General features: G+C 38.0%; 1 protein-coding gene across 3 annotated transcripts in view; it reads right to left on the bottom strand.

Annotated features, from left to right (window-relative positions):
- LOC126092316 (uncharacterized) overlaps positions 1-26,526 on the bottom strand; it is a 187,573-nt gene that overhangs the window by 69,897 nt on the left and 91,150 nt on the right. For all 3 annotated transcript variants that reach the window (XM_049907846.1, XM_049907848.1, XM_049907849.1), the window contains exons 4-5: positions 10,041-10,091; positions 9,745-9,810 (exon numbers count right to left, since the gene is read on the bottom strand). In XM_049907846.1, the coding sequence (XP_049763803.1) occupies positions 9,745-9,810; positions 10,041-10,091 (117 nt within the window). The remainder of the gene's footprint in view (positions 1-9,744; positions 9,811-10,040; positions 10,092-26,526) is intronic.

Below are 26,526 nucleotides of genomic sequence, written 5' to 3'. Positions count from 1 at the left end.
TCCAACACCTGTAACCACTGGTATTTTACCATTCATGGCAGTGCCTCCCCCCCTTAAATTTCCTGCTATTACCCCAGCCAGTTTCCCCTTCCCTTTCCTGTTGAGATGTAGGCCGTGCCTGGTATAGTCCCACCTACTGAGAGAATCAACAGGAACCACACCAATATGAGCCCCCGCACCCGACCCAAGCAGCCGTTCCAACTCCAAATTAACTCTCCCAACAGAAGAGTCCAAATGAGGACAGTCATGGCATCTCAGGACAGATACAAATTCAACACTGGTGTGTCTCGATGCCGACGCAGTCTTTACCAGGTCACACTCTATACTGTACCCAGGATCTCTGTCGATGCTGTTCCCTGGCCCTCCCACAATAACCACGGTGTCTTCCCTGGTAAATCCTTTACAGAGTGAACCTAAATCCTCTGTCACCTGATCCAGACTAGCACTTGGTTTGAAAAAATTTGTGACCTGGTATTCTGGTCCTAATTCCTCCTGCAGAAGTTGGCCTACACCTCTGGCATGAGAACTGCCTAACAACAAAACTTTCTTCCTTTTCAATGGCTTTCCTACATTCTTTTTCAATTTCCTATTGAAAGTTTGTTGTGTCCTGTCTACACCTACCTCTGCTTGAGGCTCATCAGTTTCTAACTGAAGCAACAGGTCAAACTTATTTTTGACATTCATCACAAAACTGTCAGACTTAGTTCTAGGCCTGTTCCTTCTGCTACCTGTTGCCACTTCCCACCTCTCTTTGCCCTTCTCCCTCCTTAACCTGTCCAGATCTTCCCTAGCCTGATCTAGCTCAGCCTGAAGGGCAGCAATTTTCCCCTCCTGTTCCACTATCTTCCTATCTCTGCTGCAAATCCTACAGAACCACTGATGAGCCTGATCCACTTTCCCAACACCCACGCCACTGCAGTCCCCCCCAGTGAAAAAAACTACTGCATCCATCACACCAAATCACGGAACTAACAATTCTACGGCAAGTCTGGCACTTCTCACTCATGGCAAAAATAATACTTTAGCTAGAATAAATCAATTAAATTACCGAAAATCAAAAAAAGACTTTACAAGAATTAAGCCTATTCACAAATGTATATAAGCAAGTTTCTGATTTAAAATTCCGCTGTTTTTTCTGAGATCTGTATTAAAACAATGAAGTTATACGCTATTTACGGTAGTTTACTTATTTGTTACCAAGAAATTAGTTAAATTACCGTGAAACAAGAAACAAACACGTTTACAAAATTTAAGCCTAAGCGCGACTTCGCGAAGTTACGATCTTTTCGTGTTTTCTGAAAAAATACGCAAAGAAACGTCAAACCTTTAACAGCAAGACTAAATGATACACTAATGCATGTATTTAATTTGTTGTCGGCATTAAACTAAATTATATTCCTGTCTAAATCACTTAACTTTCTGGAAATGGTTTCTGGCGTCACTTACTCGGCGGCCATCGAGTAAGATGCAATAAGCAACCACACTGTCAATTCCAGAAATGTACTTAATGTCAGTGGTAAACTGAGCTTTAAATTCTTGATGGTTATAGTAATGAGGTTATTTTGGTTTATTTTGGTTTAGCCATAAAGCATTTGTCATTTAATAAGTATTGGATCACTGTTCAAGGCAAAGGTGCAATGGAAACATGCCCATGCCAGAGAGAAAGATGCACAAAGGGAAAAATGAATATGTATCTGTATTTTAATGTTTTGTTAACCCAATATACATTTTTTGCTCTTCAACTATCTGTCTGTTCCATCCATGCTTCTGGCCAGACATGTTGTGTGTGTATTGTACACTAAGTATATTTGTGTAAAAGTTGTTTTTTTTTTAATAATATATCTTCTGGAAACATAGACAGTTTTTTTTAATTTCTAGATTATTCATACTGAAAATGATACCTGGATGCATACCAGCCTGTAATCTTTGAGTATAACAGTGACATCACTGATGATTGTATTGTACTGCATTCTTTACCATGGTGATGGACAACATTTCCCTTTCTTCAGAAAAGAAGTGGTAAATAACATTCTGTTCAAGTAGAACTAACATATCAATCAATTTAGACTATTTCATAGGTAGTCATAGTGAGATACTGTGGAGGTGCAAACTTAGACACGTGAATTGCTGCTGCTGAAAGCATCCGCCAACCACACATCTCAAAATAATACACATTATTCACACCTCCCTTATGTCGTCAGTACTTAAATGACAAGTATAACTAGTGACCATAAAAAGGATGTCATTAAAATATATAAAATATGTTATAAAATTTTCCATTGTTTTTATTATCTTTTGTTTCCTTTGTTGCATGAAATGAGTAATATTTCCAAGACAAAGAGAGGAAGGATCACGAAAGAGGGATATTCACATATAGAGAATAAAAGTATATGGAAACTACCTGAAAAACAAATTATGAAACCCATGAAGAATGTTGCAAAATTCTAACTTATAGCTTACCTGGCTGCACTTTTTTCTAACAGTAGTAGTAGTATCTCTGCTCTCTCATGCTATGAACTGGAGCACTTTAAATTTTAGTAAAATAATGTATTTATTAAACATCATTTTTTGGCTGAGAATTTTGAGTGAGGGTAAATGCAACATCAATGACTTCCAGTATATATTTGCAACACATCACAGGATAATTTAGAAAATTTTCTCGTAGTAATTAGGAAAGGAATATTCATTCTAAAATTTTGCAATTAGTAATTTACAATGCACAATACATGGAGCAGAGGATGGTGATCTCATCATACAGAGATATTCATATCAGTGGCAATGAGGAACAGCTGAAACAGCTAAAACTGTACAAGGCCCCAGGGCGCAACATGATCCCTGTCAGATTCCAAACAAAATTTGCAATTGCATTAACTTCTCTGTGAACCATAATATATCACAGATCACTAAAACAAAAAAGTGCACCCAGTGGTTGGAAAAAAGCAAAGGATACACTTGTCTATTCAAAGGTTAGCAGCAAAATCATTCACAAACCCACCATTTAATATCATTGCCATACATCTGTTGCAGATTCTTAGAAAATAATCGAAGCTCAAACATAACGGTACCTGGAAGAAGATGCATCCTCCTTGACAACCAGCATGGATGCTAAAAACATGAGTTATGTGAAAACAGCTACTAGTAATAAACAGCTACTAGTAATAAGATCTTCTTGGTCCACTTAAAACTTTTCACTGGAAAATTATTCCTGTACTGTCCTGGGCTATGTTTAGAACCTCAGACATCTAAGTTGGACTTGTGATATGCAACCTACAAGGGGTAATTTTGTGACAACTACTCCACAAAACTAGTATTTTAGAGCAGTTCCCAAATTAAAAGCATTTGAGATTCTTTATTCAATTATTCAAAAGTTTATGACCCAGATGTATGATTTAATGAATTAATGAGATTAAAAAACTGAAAGGAATTGAAATAGTTTAGGTATTCAACATGATTTGTTAATGTCACTATGAGCAACTACAGTTTTTAAAAAAAAAAACAACTTAACACTACGATTCAAGGCAGTGAAAAAGGAAGTATTTTAATTTTAAAATCAGAAAATTTAACTATAAGCAATTGGAAGTAACAGCAAATAATATTTTCTATACCCTAACATTAAAAAAATTTACTTGTTTATTTGACTTTTGAATTTTCTGCTAAAATGCTCTCACACCCAAACCTACAGAAGTCGGACACTCAGATTGGTACTACAAGTTATACATCAATAGAGTATCAACCCAAAAACCAATTTAGTTTGTTCTATGTGCTGTCATCCAGTAGAACATGCACAAACGGTAATTAAAAGTAACACCAGAATGACAGAGGACAGGAAAACCATATCTGTGAATGATTGTATTGTAAAAGTCATGGGGGAGTTGGTAGAGTGTAATATCATTGTACCAAAGGTTCTGGCTTCAAATTCTACTAACGGCAATTTTTTTTAACTGTTTATGCATGTAACTGTTATCAGGGGGAACATTTTCCTGACATGCAAAAGGACTTTTTGGAGATTGTAACAATGTTCTTTCGGCAGTCTGCTTTAACTTCACTAAATGAAATTAGCAAGCTGCACATTTGTATATATAGTTCTGGTGTTCTGTCAGACATGAGTGACAGAACAGACACCACTCATGATGAAGCAGCTATTGTATTTGTAGTTTAACAGAATAAACATCAACAATCAGAACAGCAGAATGAAATAACAATTGCATCACACTTGCAGAAGTATTATTAGTCCCATATAATGCCGTCCCATATAACACTTTCACACATAATACAGCAAAAAAAATTGTCGTCGTTCAGTTTCAACCCAGTACCCCACATATGACGATCTAACTCTACACAAACTCCCCCAGGTAAGCTATGTGGATAAATTAATCACCATTATGGTTTTCCTGTACTCCACAGTTCTGGTGTTACTTTTCATTGAAGTTTATGCCCATTCTGCAGGTTAACAGCACATAGTTCAAACTAAATTGGAGTTTTGGTTGATCTCTATCAAGATTCAATGTTTAGTACCGATCTGAGTGTCTGACATCTGGTGGTTTGTGTGCCAGTGGTTGTATGACCTTGCTGTGATGTTGTGAATCAGTAAGCTATGTGCTAAAAGATACAGATCATAAGACATCTCATGTGTTTCCTGCATATCTTAATGAATGAAGTTATCTGAAAAACTATTATTCAGCTTCAAGAGTTCCAGAACCCATAGCTGGTAACAAGAAGTAAAGTATGGAAAAAACTCTTTCAACTGAAGTGCCACACATTTGGCTGGGAATTTGAGAGGAAGGACTCAAGAGCTGAATCCCAAGATCATTCATATCAGCTGTAATCTGAAAAATTTAGCTGAATCCCAAGATCATTCATATCAGCTGTAATCTGAAAAATTTAGCTGAATAACGCCATACAAAAGAATTACATCTCTGTAAGAGTACCCACACCACATTATTGCCAAAAATACCTCTTTATATGAAATTCTTATGGTGTGGGCCCCTTTGTTATTCAGGCACTAGGTTTGTCCTAGATAATCCTATGCCCAAATGCAGCCCTGGTACTGTCAGACTGCTTCTGAACTCCTAGAATTATCTGTGCACTTTTGTTCACTGCCTCTAAAGAATTGAAGCTACTGAAGATAGCTAGGTTGAAGCCATTGTTCCTACTAAAATGGAAGATAGAAGTGGGTGAGTTCAGTGTTCACTTGGTGGTAAGGTTATAAGGGGACATTTACAAACTCAAAATGGGAAATGACAGGGAAAGAAACTGATAATATCATTTCAAACAAATGTGCCAGAATTTGTGTTAAGTAATTTGCTAAAACCATAGAGAACCTAAATCTGGATGTACAGTTGTGTATCTGAACCACTTTGAGCTCAAGTGAGGGTACAGTATTTTAAGTACTGTGCTATCTTGATCACTTGTCAAATGACAGATATTTCTTAGTACTTGAAAAGCTCTTCTGCTTTCACCATACTTTTTACTTCAGTCCCTTTGAGTTTTTCTTTATTCTAAAGGTCTTGTATTCTTTTTAGCAAAGTGATGTTAACAAGTTTTGACAAGATTTTGTTTTACTTTCTACAGATATAAGTAGCGAAACTGAACTTCCAACAGGGATGTCTTCTTATAGGGATAGTGTATTTACATTTGCATGTCAGTATATATACTAATTAATGATAACTAAAATAACTAAATGGAATCTTTCAAGATAATTAGTTACATTTACAGCCATGATATAAGACTAAACATAAATGTTATAAAAACTGATGTGCTGTAGATTTGGAAATTAAAGTTTTAACAAAATAAAAATTTAAATTAATAATCAAAAGGAAGAAGCAGGGTGTCCACAGACTATCAGCAATCCATAGGTGATGTCAAGGAATGGTGGTAAAGTGATACAAAAAATACAGTCACTCCAGTTAAACAAAGAGAAGTGCTTGAGGCTAAAAAATGATTCAGAAACTTCAGTGACTAAAGAGAGTGCAAATTTCCATGTCAGTTTTGTGTGTGATATGAGGGCTACTGACAGATGATTTCTACTTGATGTTTGCAAGTCAATACCTAGGTGCAGTAAAATGCTATTAATTCTACTCAAATGCTGATTTCCATTAAAACCACATCTTTCTATGAACTTCTACAATTTCACACACAGGAATATACCTACAAAGTGAAGTTCAATAACTTCTAAGAGGTTTTGCCACTTATTTCAATGCTATCACATTAATGGATTCACTGCCTTCCTGTATCTGTAAGTGATGCCTTTATTCTATATACATGTTTATTTTATTCTGTCTATGATTCTTATTTATATACTGTTTCAATCTTCCCACCAGTCCTCAATTTCTAATAGTATCTTGATCATAATCACTTTGATTAAATGAGAGGCCAAAGTTAATTATGTCCGCAAGTATGAGAGGAAGCTGAAGTCATGGTCAGGATGGAAAGCTATATTGCAGGTGCCCATTTTAGTAAGAACTAAAGGGGATCCAGTACAAAGTCAACGTGGACAACCCAATCAATGAAGATAACTGCAGGACAAAAAGGAAGCTGCCAATGTCAGTTGGGAACAAATCGGTACTGAGGGCTGTTACTCATCACAAGGCACACTGTAGAATATTGAAGAAAGTAAATGCTTTATGAGAAGAGCATAACCGCATCAGGAACAAAATAAATGCAGTGTGAAATACAGTGAAAGAGAATACTGTTAGAATCGGAGAAAACTGTTGGAATCAGAGATCAGGATTTATAGATAGGTTTAAGAGTAAATTATACACTGGTAACAGATGTGTGTAATGTGGTAAAGCTCTTCAACAACCACTGTATATCAGTTACTAGTAAGATGGGATTATCAGTTTGAGCAAATGCTGCACTGGAATATCAGAGGCTAATCATTCCAAGTAACAACAGTAGCATTAATGTGACCCTAGCTACACTATAAAAAGTAATGTCCACAATAAAAAGAAAAAATAAATAAATATATAAATAAAATAAAAAATAAATAAAAAAATATGGGCATTAGTATAAAACACTGTCAAACGTAATTAAAGAGAGTTCCTCTGAGTTTAGCAATGTTTTAAATTATTTTTATAATAAGCTATTTGTCACTGGTACCCCTTATGGCTGGTAGTAAAATTATAAAGTTAAGTTTCTGCTCAAAGAAGGGCATAAAGAAATGTCATCTGGCTTTCATCCCATTTCTCTTTTGTCAGCCTTCTAAACAAATTTTGAAAAGATAACATATGTGCAGCTTCTTAGCAACAAGATACAAATGGCATATTGTCAAAGACACAATTGGGATTGTTCAGGGGTTCCCATACTAAGAAGGCTACTTACACTTACAGTCAAAATGTAAACAATTATGCATCACATTTTGGGCTACTACTATATTCTGTGATTATCAATGATATTTGATTGTGCAAATTAATAATGTGAACAAGAACAATACACAAAGCCATAAAAATCACTTAGTTTAATCTACAAATACATCCATTATTAAGGAAGATATATTATCAATAAGACACGAGAATCCATAAAGAATTTTCTACTAATAATTCTTGTTACAGTTAACGGCTGAATATATTTAAAAAATATATCATATAATGTAAGTTTTGTGTAATAACTGAGTTCTATGCCCTTCAGCACAGAAATGTGACATGCATATATTAGCTTTGAAAATGATTTTCTTGTGACTATGCTTGGCTGCAATTAGAATTATCTTATGTACTTCAGTATGCATACATTTACATACTTATGCTAAGTGTTGTTAAGGCTATTATAGGGTGAGAGAGATGAAGTGAACAAGGAAGTAGTGAGGGGAAGGGAGGAACAAATGGAAGGAAACAGTGAGAATAAAGAGACAAAGAGGTAGCAATGGAAGGGGACAAAAATCCAGTGCTAATGAAGCCTTGTTCTGGTGCCCATAAAATACAAATGTTAGAAATGTACTTTTGTAAAATAATTATTAACATCTTCATTGTAATTCTCATACTAAGTTCCAATTACTTAGATGGTGTATTTGGATTGCACTGTGAACTGGACACTGGACCTCTTTGCACTGACCTTCATTACAGTATCTCAACCACTCAACACCCGAGTGCACTGAGAATGAGAAGAAAGTAACTCAAAAAAAAAAAAAAAAAAAAAAAAAAACCATCTGTAGCTCAATATGGGTGGCATGAGATCATCTGCAAGCATTTATGTCTATATACATTCAAAATAAAATAGAGTAGAAAAACTACACTCCTGGAAATTGAAATAAGAACACCGTGAATTCATTGTCCCAGTAAGGGGAAACTTTATTGACACATTCCTGGGGTCAGATACATCACATGATCACACTGACAGAACCACAGGCACATAGACACAGGCAACAGAGCATGCACAACGTCGGCACTAGTACAGTGTATATCCACCTTTCGCAGCAATGCAGGCTGCTATTCTCCATGGAGACGATCGTAGAGATGCTGGATGTAGTCCTGTGGAACGGCTTGCCATGCCATTTCCACCTGGCGCCTCAGTTGGACCAGCGTTCGTGCTGGACGTGCAGACCGCGTGAGACGACGCTTCATCCAGTCCCAAACATGCTCAATGCGGGACAGATCCGGAGATCTTGCTGGCCAGGGTAGTTGACTTACACCTTCTAGAGCACGTTGGGTGGCACGGGATACATGCGGACGTGCATTGTCCTGTTGGAACAGCAAGTTCCCTTGCCGGTCTAGGAATGGTAGAACGATGGGTTCGATGACGGTTTGGATGTACCGTGCACTATTCAGTGTCCCCTCGACGATCACCAGTGGTGTACGGCCAGTGTAGGAGATCGCTCCCCACACCATGATGCCGGGTGTTGGCCCTGTGTGCCTCGGTCGTATGCAGTCCTGATTGTGGCGCTCACCTGCACGGCGCCAAACACGCATACGACCATCATTGGCACCAAGGCAGAAGCGACTCTCATCGCTGAAGACGACACGTCTCCATTCGTCCCTCCATTCACGCCTGTCGTGACACCACTGGAGGCGGGCTGCACGATGTTGGGGCGTGAGCGGAAGACGGCCTAACGGTGTGCGGGACCGTAGCCCAGCTTCATGGAGACGGTTGCGAATGGTCCTCGCCGATACCCCAGGAGCAACAGTGTCCCTAATTTGCTGGGAAGTGGCGGTGCGGTCCCCTACGGCACTGCGTAGGATCCTACGGTCTTGGCGTGCATCCATGTGTCGCTGCGGTCCGGTCCCAGGTCGACGGGCACGTGCACCTTCCACCGACCACTGGCGACAACATCGATGTACTGTGGAGACCTCACGCCCCACGTGTTGAGCAATTCGGCGGTACGTCCACGCGGCCTCCCGCATGCCCACTATACGCCCTCGCTCAAAGTCCGTCAACTGCACATACGGTTCACGTCCATGCTGTCGCGGCATGCTACCAGTGTTAAAGACTGCGATGAAGCTCCGTATGCCACGGCAAACTGGCTGACACTGACGGCGGCGGTGCACAAATGCTGCGCAGCTAGCGCCATTCGACGGCCAACACCGCGGTTCCTGGTGTGTCCGCTGTGCCGTGCGTGTGATCATTGCTTGTACAGCCCTCTCGCAGTGTCCGGAGCAAGTATGGTGGGTCTGACACACCGGTGTCAATGTGTTCTTTTTTCCATTTCCAGGAGTGTATATTCAAAATTAGTAATGAAAAAGAGAGAGAGACAAAGAGAGAGAGCAAAAAAGTGTGACATCACAAGGTTAGTAAAAGCAAAATATTTTGTAGTACCTGTGTCTGTGTCATCCATTTCTCCGTCAGTAATCTCTTCTGGTTTTTCTCGGTTCAGCATGTAATCTGTAAATGTAATATCTTTTGGCTGACAAATATAAATAAATGTTTGTGCAACAACAACTATAGTCACAAAGCAGTTCGTAATGTACATTATTTTTCTTTTCATACAAAATAAATCTAACTACTCTGGATTTTACATTCATCATTTAAATTCTACATAGGTATTGATTACAATGAATTTTTGCTATAAAGTGAAAATAACTGTTAAGACCATTAATCTAATCAAAACTTACGTTTAAAAACATGATCACTTGCCCTCTTCCCAATTTCAGTGAATGGCTGCTCTGAAATTAAAAAAGATTGGCTTTCATTTATAATTTTTCATGAAAGATTTTATTTGCAATATGTAAAACTAAAAGAACTGCATCACTGTTTGATTTGCAGAAAGTGAAGCATGGAACACTGAATGCAAAACATCATCATTTAGTAAATATGAGTATGTCTCTAAAACATTATGTAATACAAAGACTTTTTTCCAATAAAAATGAACTATTGTATTGATTAGCATTTGAAAACAGAACAACATACATGGAAAGTCAGTTGATAACACAATAAATTCTTCTCTTTAGAAATAAATACTCAGAAATAAAATATTGAACTCTGTAAAGGTAAATGGTAATGCTGTAATACTGGTGAATCTAATGAGGAGGAAGACCATTAACAACTTTATTTTGAAGAGCAGAAAGACATATATGATGGTTGAATGAAAAGTAATGCCTCCACCTTTATTAATTGGCTTTGGATAAGAATATTTTGATAAATCAAATGCAGAAATAATCCTTAGAATGTGATCATTAATTACCTCTTTTCACTTTCCACATAATCACCAGTCAACTGGATACATTACTGCCCACAATTAACAAGTTTTCTGAAGCCATTACACAAGAAGTCTACACTCTGTTTCTGCAACCATTGTCTCACAGTACTCTCAGTGTCTTCATCAGAAGCATAATGATGTCCCTGCAGATCGTCTTTCATTATCAGGAACAGATGGCAGTCAGACGATGCTAAATCTGGACTGTATAAAGGATGCTGTATGGTAGTGAGATTCAGTCTCTGAAGTTCTGCTGCGGTGGCACATGAAATGTATGGTTTGGAATTGTCAAGCTGCAGGAAAACATTTCCCTTTTCCTTTCGGACCCTTGTTAGCTGTCATTTCAGATTTTGCAGTGATGTGATGTAACACTCTGAATTTATTACTGTTCCACGATCAGGGAAATCAACATGAATAACACCATCTGCAACCCAGAACACTGTGGCCATGATTTTTCCAGCTGAGGGATGCATCTTGAATTTCTTTTTCTGGGGTAAGTCTTGGTGTCGATATTCCATAGACTGACGTTTCGTCTCCTGATCATGATGGTGTACCCACATTTCGTCTCATGTCACAATTGAATGGAGAAAGGTGTCACCTTTATTCCCATAATGTGAGATAAGTTCTTGCAAATTTCAAGTCTGTGCACTTTCATTTCAGGAGCCATCATCCGGGGTACCCATCGTTCACAGATCTTCCAATAGCCAAGCAAAGCAATAATGTGACCCACATGTTCTTGTGAAATGCTGATTGTGCTTGAAATTTCTCTCTGAGTGATATGACGATTGTCGTGAATCAATCTGTCAACATTTTGCTTGTGAAACTCAGTGGTTGCTGTCACAGGACGTCCAAATCTTTGTTTGTCACACAGGTCAGATGTTCCCACCTCAACATCTTTAAACTCACTTGCCCAACAACGCACAGTACTCACATCAACACAATCACATAAACTGCTTTCATTCTCTACTGTCAAGAATTCAATGACTACACATTGCTTAAATAGCATTGACTGATCATCTGCGAAGGATTCTATACTTTACACTGTGACAACACAACCATTCAATGCTAAGGCTTCCCACCAGATGGAGCTATAGAGAAGAGTCTTACCACATACCAATGCTGCCAACTGTTGGAGATTTATGAAGGTGGAGGCATTACTTTTCAGTCAACCCTCATAAAACTTTTAACAAAACAATGGCAATGGAAAAAATGGAGGAAATGAGAACAAAGAACATTCTACGTGGTAACATGAATCAGAAACTACCAACAAAAATATACTGTGAGAAGGTGGTAGTCAATGAGTCAGAATAAGCAGATAGGAAAAATGGGAGAAAAATTAATGATAAAAAGAAAGAAAGAATAAAAGATAGAGAGGGCAAAGAAGAGATAATACAAAAAGTAGACAATGCCTCTGTTTTCTATTTTGCTTTAGCTGACATTACACAATTTTTTCTTTTCTTTTTTTTTTCTTTTTTTTAAATACAAATCCTCTTGGTTGGACTATAGCTTCATACAACACTGCAGGCACAAAATTATTACAATATGCAGTAAGTAAACATGAGACTGCATGACAAGAGATGTGAAGAGCTTGAATTAATGCTATTTACTGATGAGCATGAGCTAAACACAAAGTGTATACTTCTCATCGTATAATCTCTGAGATACATCTGAAGTGACTGTGCAGCATAGTGACAAGCATAAGCCAAACACAAAATGTATAATTTCTGACACACATTAATTCTTTGCTTTTTGTAAGTATTCTATTGTTGCTCATATTTAGTCGCTTGGACTGAAAAGTGTCAATTCACAGTTACAGTATTTTATGTTGTGAAGAAAGTAAATGTTTTAAATCTACAACATTTTGGTGATCCCAATGTGATATCCAGTGTTAGTTGATGTCTCATACCATACTGCATCAAGTGCTACATAAGGAACATCTGCATCAACAGGGTGTATACGGGGACAAGGAAAAAAAATTCCCGGATTATTCCCGGATTTCTCCCGGATATTCCGTTTAAAAAGTATGCTTTTTCCCGGGCGAAAATACACTTTTTCTGTGGTAAAGTGACAGTAGGTTTTCCGTAGATTTTCCCTCGGAACTATAATACTTATCAATCCATTGAATGGTTAACGTTTTATACAATCGCGCAGAACTTCCCGGAAAAAAAGAAAAGACGGTGCAGAGAAGTTTTGGAAATACCTTTGATTTGCATCAACATATACGCTGCATATTTTCGTATTACGAAAGTATAAATGCGAATTGCACCAAACACAGCGTGTTAGTTTCCGGAGCATTGAAACCGAGGTTGCGATGTCCTTTTGTAAGCGAGTCATATCTCAAGCCACGAGATCTTGCCAGCCGATGACAGCAGATATTCAGAGCATAGGACACGTATTATAGTCAGCCAATTGCAAGATCACTGGTAACATTGCGCGAACACGCAAGAGGAAAAGTTAACGGTTTACATTAATGTACACAGTACCGTATATCTACAAGAAAAGCTAAGCTTTCACATATAATTTTGGTCTCTAAGATTAACATGCTACAACAGAAGCTAAGTTTTCACATGTAATATTGATTTTTTTTTTTTTTGCGTGTGTTACACTTTAAGATACATCACACAAATGTGCCAGTAAATTTAAAATTCTGACATAAATGTCTCGGCTCGAAATTCTTGTAAGTGGCTGGTCCTCAAACTGTTCAGTTACGAACGCTCTGTGATTTAGATATCCATCCCACTTTCTCAAACGTGACATAATTCAGAAATTTACTTTGAAAGTAACGCTTTTCTAACCACCTTTCGCAATACTATCCAGAGACTGGTAGAAATAGGTTCGATTTACCAGTTGCCAGAGAGCGCCAGAAAAACAGGCATTATTGTGCGTGTGCAACTGTATTGGTGTAGGAAGCCCGCATGTTCGTGTGTATAAAGCACTAAGAGAGCTTACATTGCACCATAAAAGAAACAGGTCATCAGAGGGTACTCCAAAGAGCATCGGAATTTCGTAAACTATACTAAAATGCGTAATTCGGCTTGAGTGCAAACTGGCTTTTTCCAGTAGGTCCCATCTGATATTAAGCTTTTCAGTGTGGTTTTTGGGATGTAAATTTTCTTGGAGTACCAGTACTCTGCGATCTCATTTTTGGTTCTTTATTATGGCATAATGCCATGTATGGCAGAAGATGATAACGTGCGCTTGAAATTCAGTGAACAGTTGGAACTAGGCAATACTGTAGAATGAAACACTTCGTTTCAAATAAAATGACTGCCTCAGTGGAAAGATTAATAAAGCCAAATTTCTTTAGCAAGCTTGGAAAATTAACTTCCCTGTTCTGCAAGGCGATTAATGTTTGACTGCTACAAACTTGGAAATAAAATAAAATCAGAAAACTGAAATTAATAATATATTTTTGCCCTCCGTAATTATGTGAATGTATTTTAATTCACCTGATATATATTTTGTTTTCATTTGATGTGGGAGCTGTACACGAAGAGAAGCAGCGAAATCACTTAACGTAAACACGGGTCACGTGGAGGTTAACCCCCTCCCCACTACAACTCTGTGCAAGAGTGAATCTGGCAGCTAGGGCGCGGGAGAAAATTTTTTCTCGTTTGCATCTGTCTGCTTGCTGCTACTACCGATACAGCTAACAGCCAAACTTCAAGTAGCGGGAAGCTGGAGAAGGTACTGCTTATACGCGAGTCAAATGCGCATGTGCAACAGACCGCTGGCAATTGGTCAAACGAACCTAATGTGAACATTTGTGACGTCATGCTCATAGCAAGCAGTTTATTGTTACGAAGAATTACAGTCTGCGCCCTACGACCTTTGACATATTTTTGCTATTTGCAGACGCTTGTGCGTGCACGGTGTTTTGTTGTTGTAAATTGCACATTCCTTTGCCACTAAAGTTTTATTTTTTTCCCTCTCGTTTATACTTTCTTGCTGCAGTATCATTCTCCAGTAGCAGGATACAATAACATTCTTTGCTAGAGAATCAATTCTGCAGGCAAAATTACAAAAATTTAACTGAAACCTAAAACAATGAAAAATTCCCGGAATTCCGAAAAATTCCCGGGTTTTTCCCGGTTTTCTCCTGGATGAAAAATTTCCCGGGTTTTTCCCGGATTTCCCGGTTGTCCCGGGTCGTAGACACCCTGATCAACCATGCCATGCATCTTCTACGTATTTCACCATCATAAGTTTGGAATGTAACCATCAACTGTTGACCTGCCTACAGGCACATTTATCAATCATGTTATGGTTAAGCCACTACCATTCTGGCAACAGAACTTGGTTTTATGGTTCTTGCATCTAGAGATTCAGTTTGTGCTAGCTCACATAACTGCTGACGGCACAAAATACAGCTACATTGTCACTGCTTTAAATGATGACATGGCTACAGAGGTGCTGGACATTCTAGCATCATTGTTACATGACCATCACGAATGCCTTCCTCATCTGCCCATCACAATCTGAAACAAAACAGCTAGAGAAGTTACTCTGCACTGAAGAACTAAGTGTTTGCATTCCTTTGCAGTTACTGCACTACCTGTAGACTCTAGTGAGTAAAGCCATTAACAAGAACATTTTATGGAATATCTTACTGACCCATCTTCCACTTAAAATGCACAGAAGATACTGACAGCATGCACCAGCCATCTGGCCACATTCACACAAACTTATTGCACAAATTGCTAACCTGCAGACAGAGTGTTTCAGTCACCAGTCCCATCATCACTGCACACCAAGGAAGTGCTGATGCTCTCATGTCACCATGAGAGTCTGTTGGTACCATAGATGGTTTAGTTCAGAGGTAAGGAAATGAAGTCCCCTGTGTGAGATGGGAAATGAATCATGAAGTCACTAATGATGGTGATTGGCTCCTCAGATGACAATTGTCGACTGCTCATCATGAAACATTACATGAAGTTGCAGTTCTTAGTGGGCACAAGTGCTGATGTGTCAGTATATCCATCTGGCCAGCTACTCACTACAACAGTGATGACAGCCATCTATTCGCCACTAGTGATGCCACCTTTCTGGTGTATGGTCATGTCATACTGGTACTAAATCTAGCCCTCCTTCATAAGTTCAAGTGGCAGTTTGTTGGGGCAGATGTGGTATACTGTGTTCTCAAGCCACACTTTTTTTCTTTCTATGGACTCTTCCATGACCTCCATCACGGTTCCCTCCTTGACGCTACTACAAACTTAGTTAGTCATGGATGTGTATATTATGCAGATGATACCACAGTGCGGACATTCACACGTGATTCTCTGTTTGTATAACTACTGACGCAGTTCCTGGAAATCACTCAGTAACACATTCGATGATGTATTACATACTGACCATGTTAGTATCGCCAGTATACACTTGACCTCATCATTTAACAGAGCAGAGAAGTTGAAAGTAGCAAAGCAGGAGTTTCTTCATGCCTGCACAAGGAATTTGCTGCTTATCGAGCAGTAGCTGGGCATCTCCACTCCATGTAGCCCTGATGAAGAATAACAGATGGACCCATGTAGGGATTATATACAGCTCAACACCAGGACTAGCCCTGCTCATTATCTAGTACTGCACATTGAAGACTTCGCTTTCAATATCCATGGCAGAAGCATTTTCTCCACATTGGACTTGGTACATGCATTCTATCAGATACCTGTTGCTCCAAATTATATAGCTAAACCTGCTGTCTGCACCTCAATCAGACTCTATGAATTTTCCAGAATGCCTCTCAAACTATAAAGTACTGCACACATCTTTTCAATAGTTCATGGACAAAGTCAGGCATGACAACAACCAACACACTTACACCAAGCTTTTAGTTATCTCCATTCAACTGGATCACTTATCAACCTGTCAAAGTGCAATTTGGAGCAGCTGAGGTCCAATTCCTGGGTTATACCATCAATGCCCACAGAATATGGCCACTACAGGATAAGGCTGAGGCCATCACTATCTTCCCACAGACTTCAACAGTTTGAGAGTTGCAACGATTTCTCAGCAACATCAAATTTTACTGCTGATTCATCTGCTACCGCACATTCTTAGATACTCCTTCGAGTGACTTGCTACAAGGGTCACCAAAAGTAAATGATACGCTGCTGTGGACTAGTGAGGCCAAGTTGACATTTACCAGAATGAAGATCACCATTGCAGATCCTATTCTGTTAGCACACCCAGTTCTGCAGGTGCCTCTTGTTCTAATGGTCTACACATGTACCTCTATAATTAGTACCATACTGCATCACTGAGAAGATGTACACTGGCAGCCCTTTGAATTTTTCAGCCATAAGTTATCATCATCATAACAGAAACCACGATTGTGAATTACATGCAGCATTTGCCACCATTGACAAGTTCTGCCATAGGCTTGAGAGACAACAGTTTACACTGGTCCAGATGACAAGCCATGATGCACCCTTTCAGTCAGTGACCAGGCACACCATCACCATGCCAACTGTGCCACCTTTATTATGTAGGACAGTTCACCTCCTGCATTATCGATATTGAGGGAGAACTGAATATACCAGTGGATGCTCTCTCTTGGCTGGAACTCATCACACATATGATAGCTTTTGAAGCACTTGCTTTGGTACAGTAATCTGACGTTGATCTATATGATTTGCTGTCATAACCATCTGGTCTGCATCTCCGTCATGCCCAATTACCATCAATAAATGCACCGTTATACTGTTAGGTTGTTAAGCAAAACCAAGACTCTTTGTGACCAGTAACTTTCATCAACAGGCAATAGCATAATTACACAACTTAACTCATCCCAGGGTTTGTAGTATGGTGAGTCTAGTGAAGTGTGTGTACATGTGGTCAACATGAACAAAAACTGTGAGACATTGTGCACAAGTGTGTAACAAGTCAATGTAATAAAACCCATCATCATGCCAAAGAATCCCTTGACACATTTGTCCCACTGAACCAGCGATTCAACCCTGTAAATCTGTGCACTGTCCGCCCTCTCCCACCATTCAAAGGATGTACATACTGCCTAACAGCCATTGGCTGCTTCACTTGCTGGCCTGAAGTGTTCCCTATGGTTGACACTAGCATAGAAACAGTTGTAACCACATTCTTTTATGGATGGATTACCTATTTCAGAGTACTGCTACATATTACTATTGACCAAGGTGAACTGTTCAAGTCAAACCTATTTAAAGCAATCACCGTACTGCTGAGCATGAAGTGTGTTAGGACTTCAGCATACCATCCAGCAGAGAATGGATTAGTAAAATGCATGCACAGACAATTAAAAGTACCCCTTCCTTGTCATGACTCGGACCAATGGGCAGAATCACTAACAATCATCTGTTTGGGCCTCTGCACATCAGTCAAGGAAGACCAAAAAGCCGTGAATGCAGAGCAGGTCTATGGCCAACCAATTTGGCTGCCCTGCAGGTTCCTCAAAAACATGCCAAACAACCTCGTTGAGGCATCATATTTCAGCCACAGTCTGCATTCACAAATTTGGCAGCTAAGTCCCATTGCTCTGAGGGATGAACAGACTCACCACCTCAATCAAGTCTTTGTCTGACACAACACAGTACACAAGCCACTGCACCCATCATATGAAAGACCCTATCCAGTTATCAGCAGAGTGAAAGTGATGTTTAAGGTTCATGTTGTGGGAATGCCAACAACAACCTCTATGAACCACTTTAAATCTGCCCTCAGCACCTCCTACAAAGATACAAAGGCATCAACAGATAGACCTTCCATTGATAGGACTGACTTGCTCGATGCTCCACTGCCCTCATGGACCAGCCACAACAGACTTCAGATGCTCACACTGACAACTCAACAGTGTCTAGCACAAAGCCTGTCATTATACAATCTGGAGGTCATGTCCATTTTAACAGAAGATACTGTTATCATTAAGGGAGGAGGGGTGAAGTTATCATGCAATGTAGTGACAAGCATGAACCAAACACAAAGTGTATATTCCACATCATTTGATCTCTAACATGCATTTATTCTTTGCTTTTCTTTAGTGTTCTGCTGGTGTTCATATCTACTTGCTTGGACTGCAAAATGTCAAGTTATGTTATGGTGTTTAATGTTGCAAATAAAGTAAATCTGCTTAAACTCACAACAAGCTGATATCTATTTGATACTTACTGATATCAGATTAGTACATTATAGGAGGAAACTACTATGATAGCATCAAAATTAAATAATCACTCTACACAAAAGTATTTTATTAGTCAATACCATAAAAGACAAATATCAATGAGGTGGTTTAATTGTTAATATTACAATTTGTATCAATGCAATATTAAAATGAATTACTAACATCGGAATTATTTTGATATCAGGAAAAGCTGTCAGCTTACTATTTTAATATGAACACCTGACATAAACTTTCTGTAAAAAGTAGTTTTTCAACATAGATAACATAAATGTTATGAAAATGGTTTTCTCACTACTCTACCACTCAGAACCGTTTTTGAAATAGTGCCCAAGTTATCATAGTCAGTTATCAAAACATTTTGTAATTTCCGTTAATGAACCAAGTTCATTCTGAGATGTCAAAGACAAGCTGGTTTCTTATAAAACTTGTATATGTTTATTTACACATTCCTGAACACAATTTCATTATTTTAGTTCATTTGCATAAATTATTTCATGTATCTATTTAAGCACAGTGTTAGAAACAATAAAGCTTTTTCACCATTACTTCAATAAAATTGTAAGGAGACTACTAGATACTCATCTGTAAATGCAAAACACCTGAATTTAAAATATTATAACCTAAACAATTCCATCTTATACTTATTTTATATGACTAATTCCGTGTTATTAGGTTATGTGTATCTGACTCTCTTCTGAAATACTTCCATTCCTTCACAATGTCTCATTTCACTGATAGTTATCTTTGAATTTAAGCAGATGTTACAGCTACTGACAAGAACTAATATTTCGTACCTTGGCAATGTTCATGTGTCCTATATCAAAGGTTCTTCACACAATTAGCGAGATACTTCATCTATAAACAACACTAAACAGTTATTTCCACTTGAAACTCAGTGCAAGCACATTAATACATGTGTCATTATAAACTTGTAAACAGGTAAGTTCATCAACCTCAAGATGGGAAAATCATAGTAAGAAACCTTATCACCATTGCAATGCAATTGTCCAGATAGTGTTTGTTACTAGACAATGATAATGTTCTGATGACCCTAGTGAGGGACTCATATGTAGTAAAATGTAAGCTTGTATACGAGACATAGGACCTACAACATAATTCACCTCTTTTCAACAAAAATTATTCTAGACAAAAAAGCAGTTGTCTTAATCATTTGGTAATAGGTAGAATTGCTTCAGTGTTTTTTGTGCCATCAAACTGCTAAATTTGTCATTTTTATTATATTGAAATTCAAACATAAAAATATAGCTGAGTGTGGTTGATAAAAACACAAGTTTTTCAAGTTTGAAAGAAATGAAAAAACATTTACTTATTTTATTTTTTATAAAAATAAATAAATAATAAAAATAAAATAAAATAACAAAAAATAAAATAATAAAAAATAATTTTTATAAACTAAAATCAGGATTACTTACCGTATTTACTGAAATCTAAGCCGCACTTTTTTTCCAGTTTTTGTAAACCAAAAAACTGCCTGCGGCTTAGAATCGAGTGCAAAGTAAGCGGAAGTTCTGAAAAATGTTGGTAGGTGCCGCCACAACTAACTTCTGCCGTCGAATATATGTAGCGCTATACAGGCATGCTTTGCAGGAACAATGATAAATACTGGCGCCAAAACCTGTGCGTCAGTAAATAAATATAAAAAAAATGTGGAAGATGAGCTTTTTTCTCCGCCCCGAGTTTCGACCACTGCATTTTCATACATTATCCAATGAAGTAAATACAAATTCCATATTGTTCATCTTTGAATGTAGCAGCATTTCAATGTACTACAAAAATTCGACTGGCAAGACTGTTTGGGATATTTGTCAATAGGGCCAACTCTACGTTCTGAATTTTTTCCTACCTGTGAGAAGAGATGGTTGCTAATAGGAACTTTTATGAATTGTGAATCACATGCAGAATAATATGAATATAAACATTTTGCCATGTATTGCTTCGTGTTTGTTGCTATCTCATTTAAATCCTGTCTGCCTAATAAACTACGAAACTAGAGTGAGACAACAGCAAACACGGAAGAATATACATATCATGTCATGTTTATATTCATATTATTCTTATGCCTAATAGTGATACAGTCAGAAATGAAGCAAGGCAATTGACTAGATTTTTAAATCTAAGATGACTCTAATTGTGCAGAATGTAATGTACTAAAGAGGCATCTGCAAAGATTTTCAAACGGAGAAAAATTTTCGCTTAACTCTCGTTCAGAACGTCATCTATCATACGCAGTCTATTATTTGGTTCTTGTGTAAGTAACACCAAATAGCAGTCTCTTGCCATTGTATCGCCAATGAGACGATTCCTCTTTTTTAAAAAAAAAAAAGGAAGCCATGCTGTGAACGGCGACAGGCCTTAAACACTCATCAGAATGCCACAGTACAGTAATGCATTTTCAGCTTAGACTGACATAAACACCTATAACAAAGAGAACGACACTTATCAGATCAAAGAAAAATAACCAATCCATTCAAACCAAACAAAGCACGTGAAAAAGGAAGGGTCCCCGTATAAATATGGACGGAGCGCCTGACACATAGCAATGGCTACCTGGTAAAGCTTAACTGCTAAGCTTAGGACTAGGCCTTGTAAAGGCCTTTACAAATGTCTGCTTGTGTCTGTGTATATGCGGATGGATATGTGTGTGTGTGCGAGTGTATACCTGTCCTTTTTTCCCCCTAAGGTAAGTCTTTCCCCTCCCGGGATTGGAATGACTCCTTACCCTCTCCCTTAAAACCCACATCCTTTCGTCTTTCCCTCTCCTTCCCTCTTTCCTGACGAAGCAACTGTTTGTTGTGAAAGCTTGAATTTTGTGTGTATGTTTGTGTGTCTATCGACCTGCCAGCGCTTTTGTTTGGTAAGTCTCATCATCTTTCTTTTTAGATATATTTTTTCCACGTGGAATGTTTCCCTCTATTATATACAATACAACTTCTGCACAATTTCAGTGCAGTAATGTGTTCATTGTAAATATATATATGTGTGTGTGTGGGGGGGGGGGGGGGGGGGGGTATGTGTGTGTAAGTACAATCTAACTTCTGCACCATTTCAGTGCAGTAATGTGTTCATTGTAAATAAGTATTATAGTAGTTGTAATGTTTATTACCTTATAAATAAATAAAAAACTTTTTATTTTAAATTCAGTGCATTAGTATTTGTAAAATGACTCTTTCATATAGTGTTCATTAAAAAATGATGATCATTCCACTTGGGACCTGTGGAATTGTACATTAACTTATTTGTTTTAGTTGTAAATATTTGTCATGTATTGTTACATTTCTGACATGTTCTACATCCTGGGGGGACCTCCTCACTATGGATCAATTGGAATGAAAGTAGATCTAATCTAATCTAATATCACCTAATGTGAGAATAAATGTGAGATAACTAATCAGTGTTCTGGCATGGTTTGTGAAGTTAACCAGAGAATAAGTATTGACAATGGCAGTAACAGTTACAGAATTAGTGATGACAAGATTGTTTGTTAGAATGAGGAAGGAGAAGAAATGGGGATATCACACAAATTATATGGAAGAATACAACGATTCCAAATTTATATAAAAATTTTGTACTGCTACAAGTTTTCAATCTCATGCTTGAGAAACTGGAGCTTATGAATGAAATGTGAAACTATTTCCTAACATAAAATTTTTTGCTTGTAATATGTCTAATAGGCATTTGATATTGGCACTTTGTGAATTATATTCTGTCATGTTATTTATGTAAATGAGGTAGATAAAAATGACCATTTGGGCTAAAACAGTCTTGCTTTTTGGCATGTGTTACAACTGCTGCAATATTAGAAAGGCCTATTTCACTTTATCTAGCTGACAGTGACAAAATAGACATAATCAAATAGAGAAACCACACCACTCTTGGGTGCTACTTGTATTAAGAGCTGTTTCCATATTGGACAGCAACATTTTGATTTTCCATGTAGCAAAAGGTTTGACATACTTCGATGAGGTAATAGATTCTTTTGCAGAAAGGAAAGCATGCTGTGTAAATCTGTAGCAAAATTAGAGAGAAAAAAAAGCGCTCGAACCTAAGGATTGAAGAAATGTGTAATGTCTTGTTTGTTTCCTGTGTTTAATGGTTTTCTGTTCTCTACATTTAATTGTATGTCACACAAAAGAGAAAGTTATTAGCTAATAGGCAATAAAGAGCACAAAGTTTATGAAGAATTCTTGTTCTCCCAGTCACAAATAATCCCATCCAGTATAAATTGTCACTTTTTTTTGTAAGGAGAGTAGGATGTTAAACAGACTGACTGACTGGGAGTAGGAGAGGGACCACACGACATTTTAATTTATTCTGTCCTGAATACAGGTCTGATGGTTTCTACTATAAAATATACACATTTGAATTCCACATAACAAAACACAGTGACGTGCAATAGAAGAACAATGTGTGAAGAGGCATGGGCTGCACTTTGGCTCACTTAAGACCAAATAACATGTCTTACATTTCCTAGATCATATGTGTTTTACACGTCAAACTTTCAGAAAGATGTGCACTACAAAATGAATATATTTTTTTAAAATCGATTTTTTTAAATTTTTGACATCCTATCTCAAATATCAAAATTTTGCCCCAGTTTCGAAATATCATAGATCCTGAGCTGGTCACATGAGGCCACCAGCATGCGGAGTTAAAGCCAAGTGGCAGCCAGTCCAGTCTCACTTCTCTCCTCAAGCAAATGTCTTCATGGCCAATGAAAGTATTGAGAAAGAGCTCTGTGGTACACAAGTTATTTTTTGGATTATTTGTGTTTTGGCTGGGCCTGCTTGCAACTTGAGTAAAGCAGCATCTGTCTTCCACTATTGGATGGACTGTGGCACCTCTTGACTAAGCATCTAATTTCAGCCTCATCACCACAATATCAGTTGTGTTTCAGTCTAGTCAGATAACAGATAATAAATTACTTTTGAGATCTAATTGGTGACTGAAAAACAGGGCACATGACAAGATAGCCTCCCTGACTTTGGTCACCAGCAGGCACTTTGTCTGGTTGTTTCTGTGTCACAGTCAGCCATAACTTAATATCATTGTGAAACAGTTTAATTCAGGATTGGAAATAGTAACAACAGCTGACTTGTCTGTTCTGCTAGAGCAATTAATCATTATCAATAGTTGGAATTTCACTACACACAGCCTACACCTAAACAATGCTGGGAAGGGAAGGGAAGCTGATTAGTGAATGTACAGGGTTGTATTTCAGACCTTTAGTCATGGTTAGAAAAAGTAGGTTTTTTTCATAATAAATTCAGACAACATGTACCTCTACGGGGGTGGGGGGGGTGGGGGGGGGGGGGGGGAATTACCGTCAGTTTAAAAACTTCCACAGCAGCCCACATAAGTTAGACTCTGACACAACAAAAGATCAACTTACTAGATGTCACAAAAAAATAAAACATTAGTGAATGTAACCCTGGATATATCACACACTTAAAATCCTTCATTAAAACATGCAATAATTAAAAATCTGCAATAACAAGTTAAATTTCAGTCTTCAGGCTGCACAGTAATATGTGTCACATAATGCTAGTATAGAGAAATAGATATCCAACACATAGTATTATCTTCCTAACAAAGGAGGAAACTCTTGCTATAGAACCATTTCATATGGTTTCATTCATTTATTCATCATATTCTGCAGATATCATCACAAAGGAGATGTGAAACAAGTCACGATATACATTAACAAAAGTCAAAGAAATTATAGAAATTTAATCTTTATACAACAAGAAGTTCAAATGGAGTCAACTCAAGGACAAACTAATCAAGAAGCTCAGTTCAGTGAGTTATGTCCTTTAGAAGCATATCTCATTGTGTTGGTCAAAAGACAATAGTGTTGGTTTATTTTCTGTATTTCCAGTCCCCCTGTGGCATTATCTTCTGGGGCAGAGCTCCTGAAGAAAATACATTGTTTGTTCAGCAGAAGTGAGCACTGCGAAGAATGTTAAAATAGATAACCATACATCTTGTAGAAACCTTGTAGAAAACTTTGTAGAAAACCATTTCAACTGAACACACAGTCACAACACAAGACATAAAAACAGTTTTTTGACTGAATACATGGTCACATTAGAAGATGCAGAAATAATTTTCATGCAGACTTTCCCCCTTGTCCAGCATTCAGAATAGTGCTATGTACTCTGATGGTTAGAATTCAATAATCTGCTATCCAGTACAAAGCAAGAAATTAGGAATCTGTATCACTTCAAGAGAAAATTTAAAAAACACATAATATGAGGGAAAAGCACCCACTCACCTACAGCAAATCAATGCATGGAGCACAGTAACACATAGGACAAAACAGTATTCACACTACCTTTCAAGTACTAGTTCTTTTTCTGGCAATAGTACACACAGAACATCACAGACACTCAAATATTTGTGTGTCTGTATGGCTGTATGTGTGAATATGTATTTTCTGTTATATATTACTGTGATCCAACCATTATGCTTGAACCATTTTCATATGAGTAGTTTGCTTTTCACTTACTTTATGAACTGCTCTCTCAAGGAATTTCCATTACAGAAAATTAAAAGCATACTTCATTAGCCACACTTCATACAAATTAGCAGAATATCTAGATCCAGGGATTCAAAAGTTCTGTAAGATGGATGGCAAGTAGCAATGTTAGTTATAAAATTGTGTGACAAGTAATAACATAGTATATACAGGACTTAGTATTTATACATGGCCCAGTCACATTAATGTGACCACTGTATATGTTTGACATCAATGTGCAACAACAACCCACAGATGGCAGGTGGCAGCACAAGCGATTGAAGGTACATAAAGCATGTTGGGGAGAAGCAGGAACCTGTGCAATCATCATAATGTGGAAACAGAGTGATTTACCTGTTGTCCAAAAGGGCATGATCATTGCCTTTTGGACCAAGGATGGAAGCATTTCTGAAACAGTTAAGTTTGTAAACTGTTTGTGTGCCACCATGGTTAAAGTATACTGCGCATGCCAAAATGGCACTATCCAAAACCAGCTCCAAGGCAGCTATGTTACACCACAGGCCATAGATGACAGGGGTGAACAATTACTGCAGAGATGTGTATGGGAGAATAGAAATGAAAATGCTGAGCAGCTGACTACCCAGATGAACAAAGCTGCTACCAACAGTATCTCCTCAATGACTGTTAAGCGAACTTTGCTGAGTATGGGCTTCCACAGCATGTGTCTCATTCATGCATGCATGGCAGTACTGTTACTGGACATCCACTAAGTGGTGGTAACAGGAGGACTTTTCAGATGAATCACATTTTATGCTCCATCAGATAGTTGTCTGCTGGCATGCATGATGTGGAACATCTGAAAGCAAAGGGTCCAGGCTGGAAAAGAGGAGCATCATGACCTGGAGAACGTTTTTGTGATATTTCCTGGCTAATCTCATCCTTCTAGAAGACACAATGGATCAACATAAGTGTGCATCTGTTCTGAGGGACCATGTCCATCCCTAAATGAAGTTATTTTGCCCCTCAAAATGATGGCATCTACCAGAAAGAAAAAGCAAAGTGTTACACAGTTCACAGTTTACATGTGTAGTTCAAAGAGCACTAGGATAAGTTTACCATACTCCCTTGGCCACAAAATTTCTGGATTTAAAGCTAATCAAGAATCTGTAGAACCACCTCAATTGGGCTGTTCACACCATTGAGCCTCAATTGACAAACCTAGCACAGCTGGCCACAGCACCGAAGTTAGCATGGCTC

The sequence above is a fragment of the Schistocerca cancellata genome, chromosome 7, assembly GCF_023864275.1.
Source record: "Schistocerca cancellata isolate TAMUIC-IGC-003103 chromosome 7, iqSchCanc2.1, whole genome shotgun sequence".
Taxonomy (NCBI): Eukaryota; Metazoa; Arthropoda; class Insecta; order Orthoptera; family Acrididae; genus Schistocerca; species Schistocerca cancellata.
Note: the sequence above shows the minus strand (reverse complement) of the source record. Positions and strands in the feature narration are given on the sequence as shown.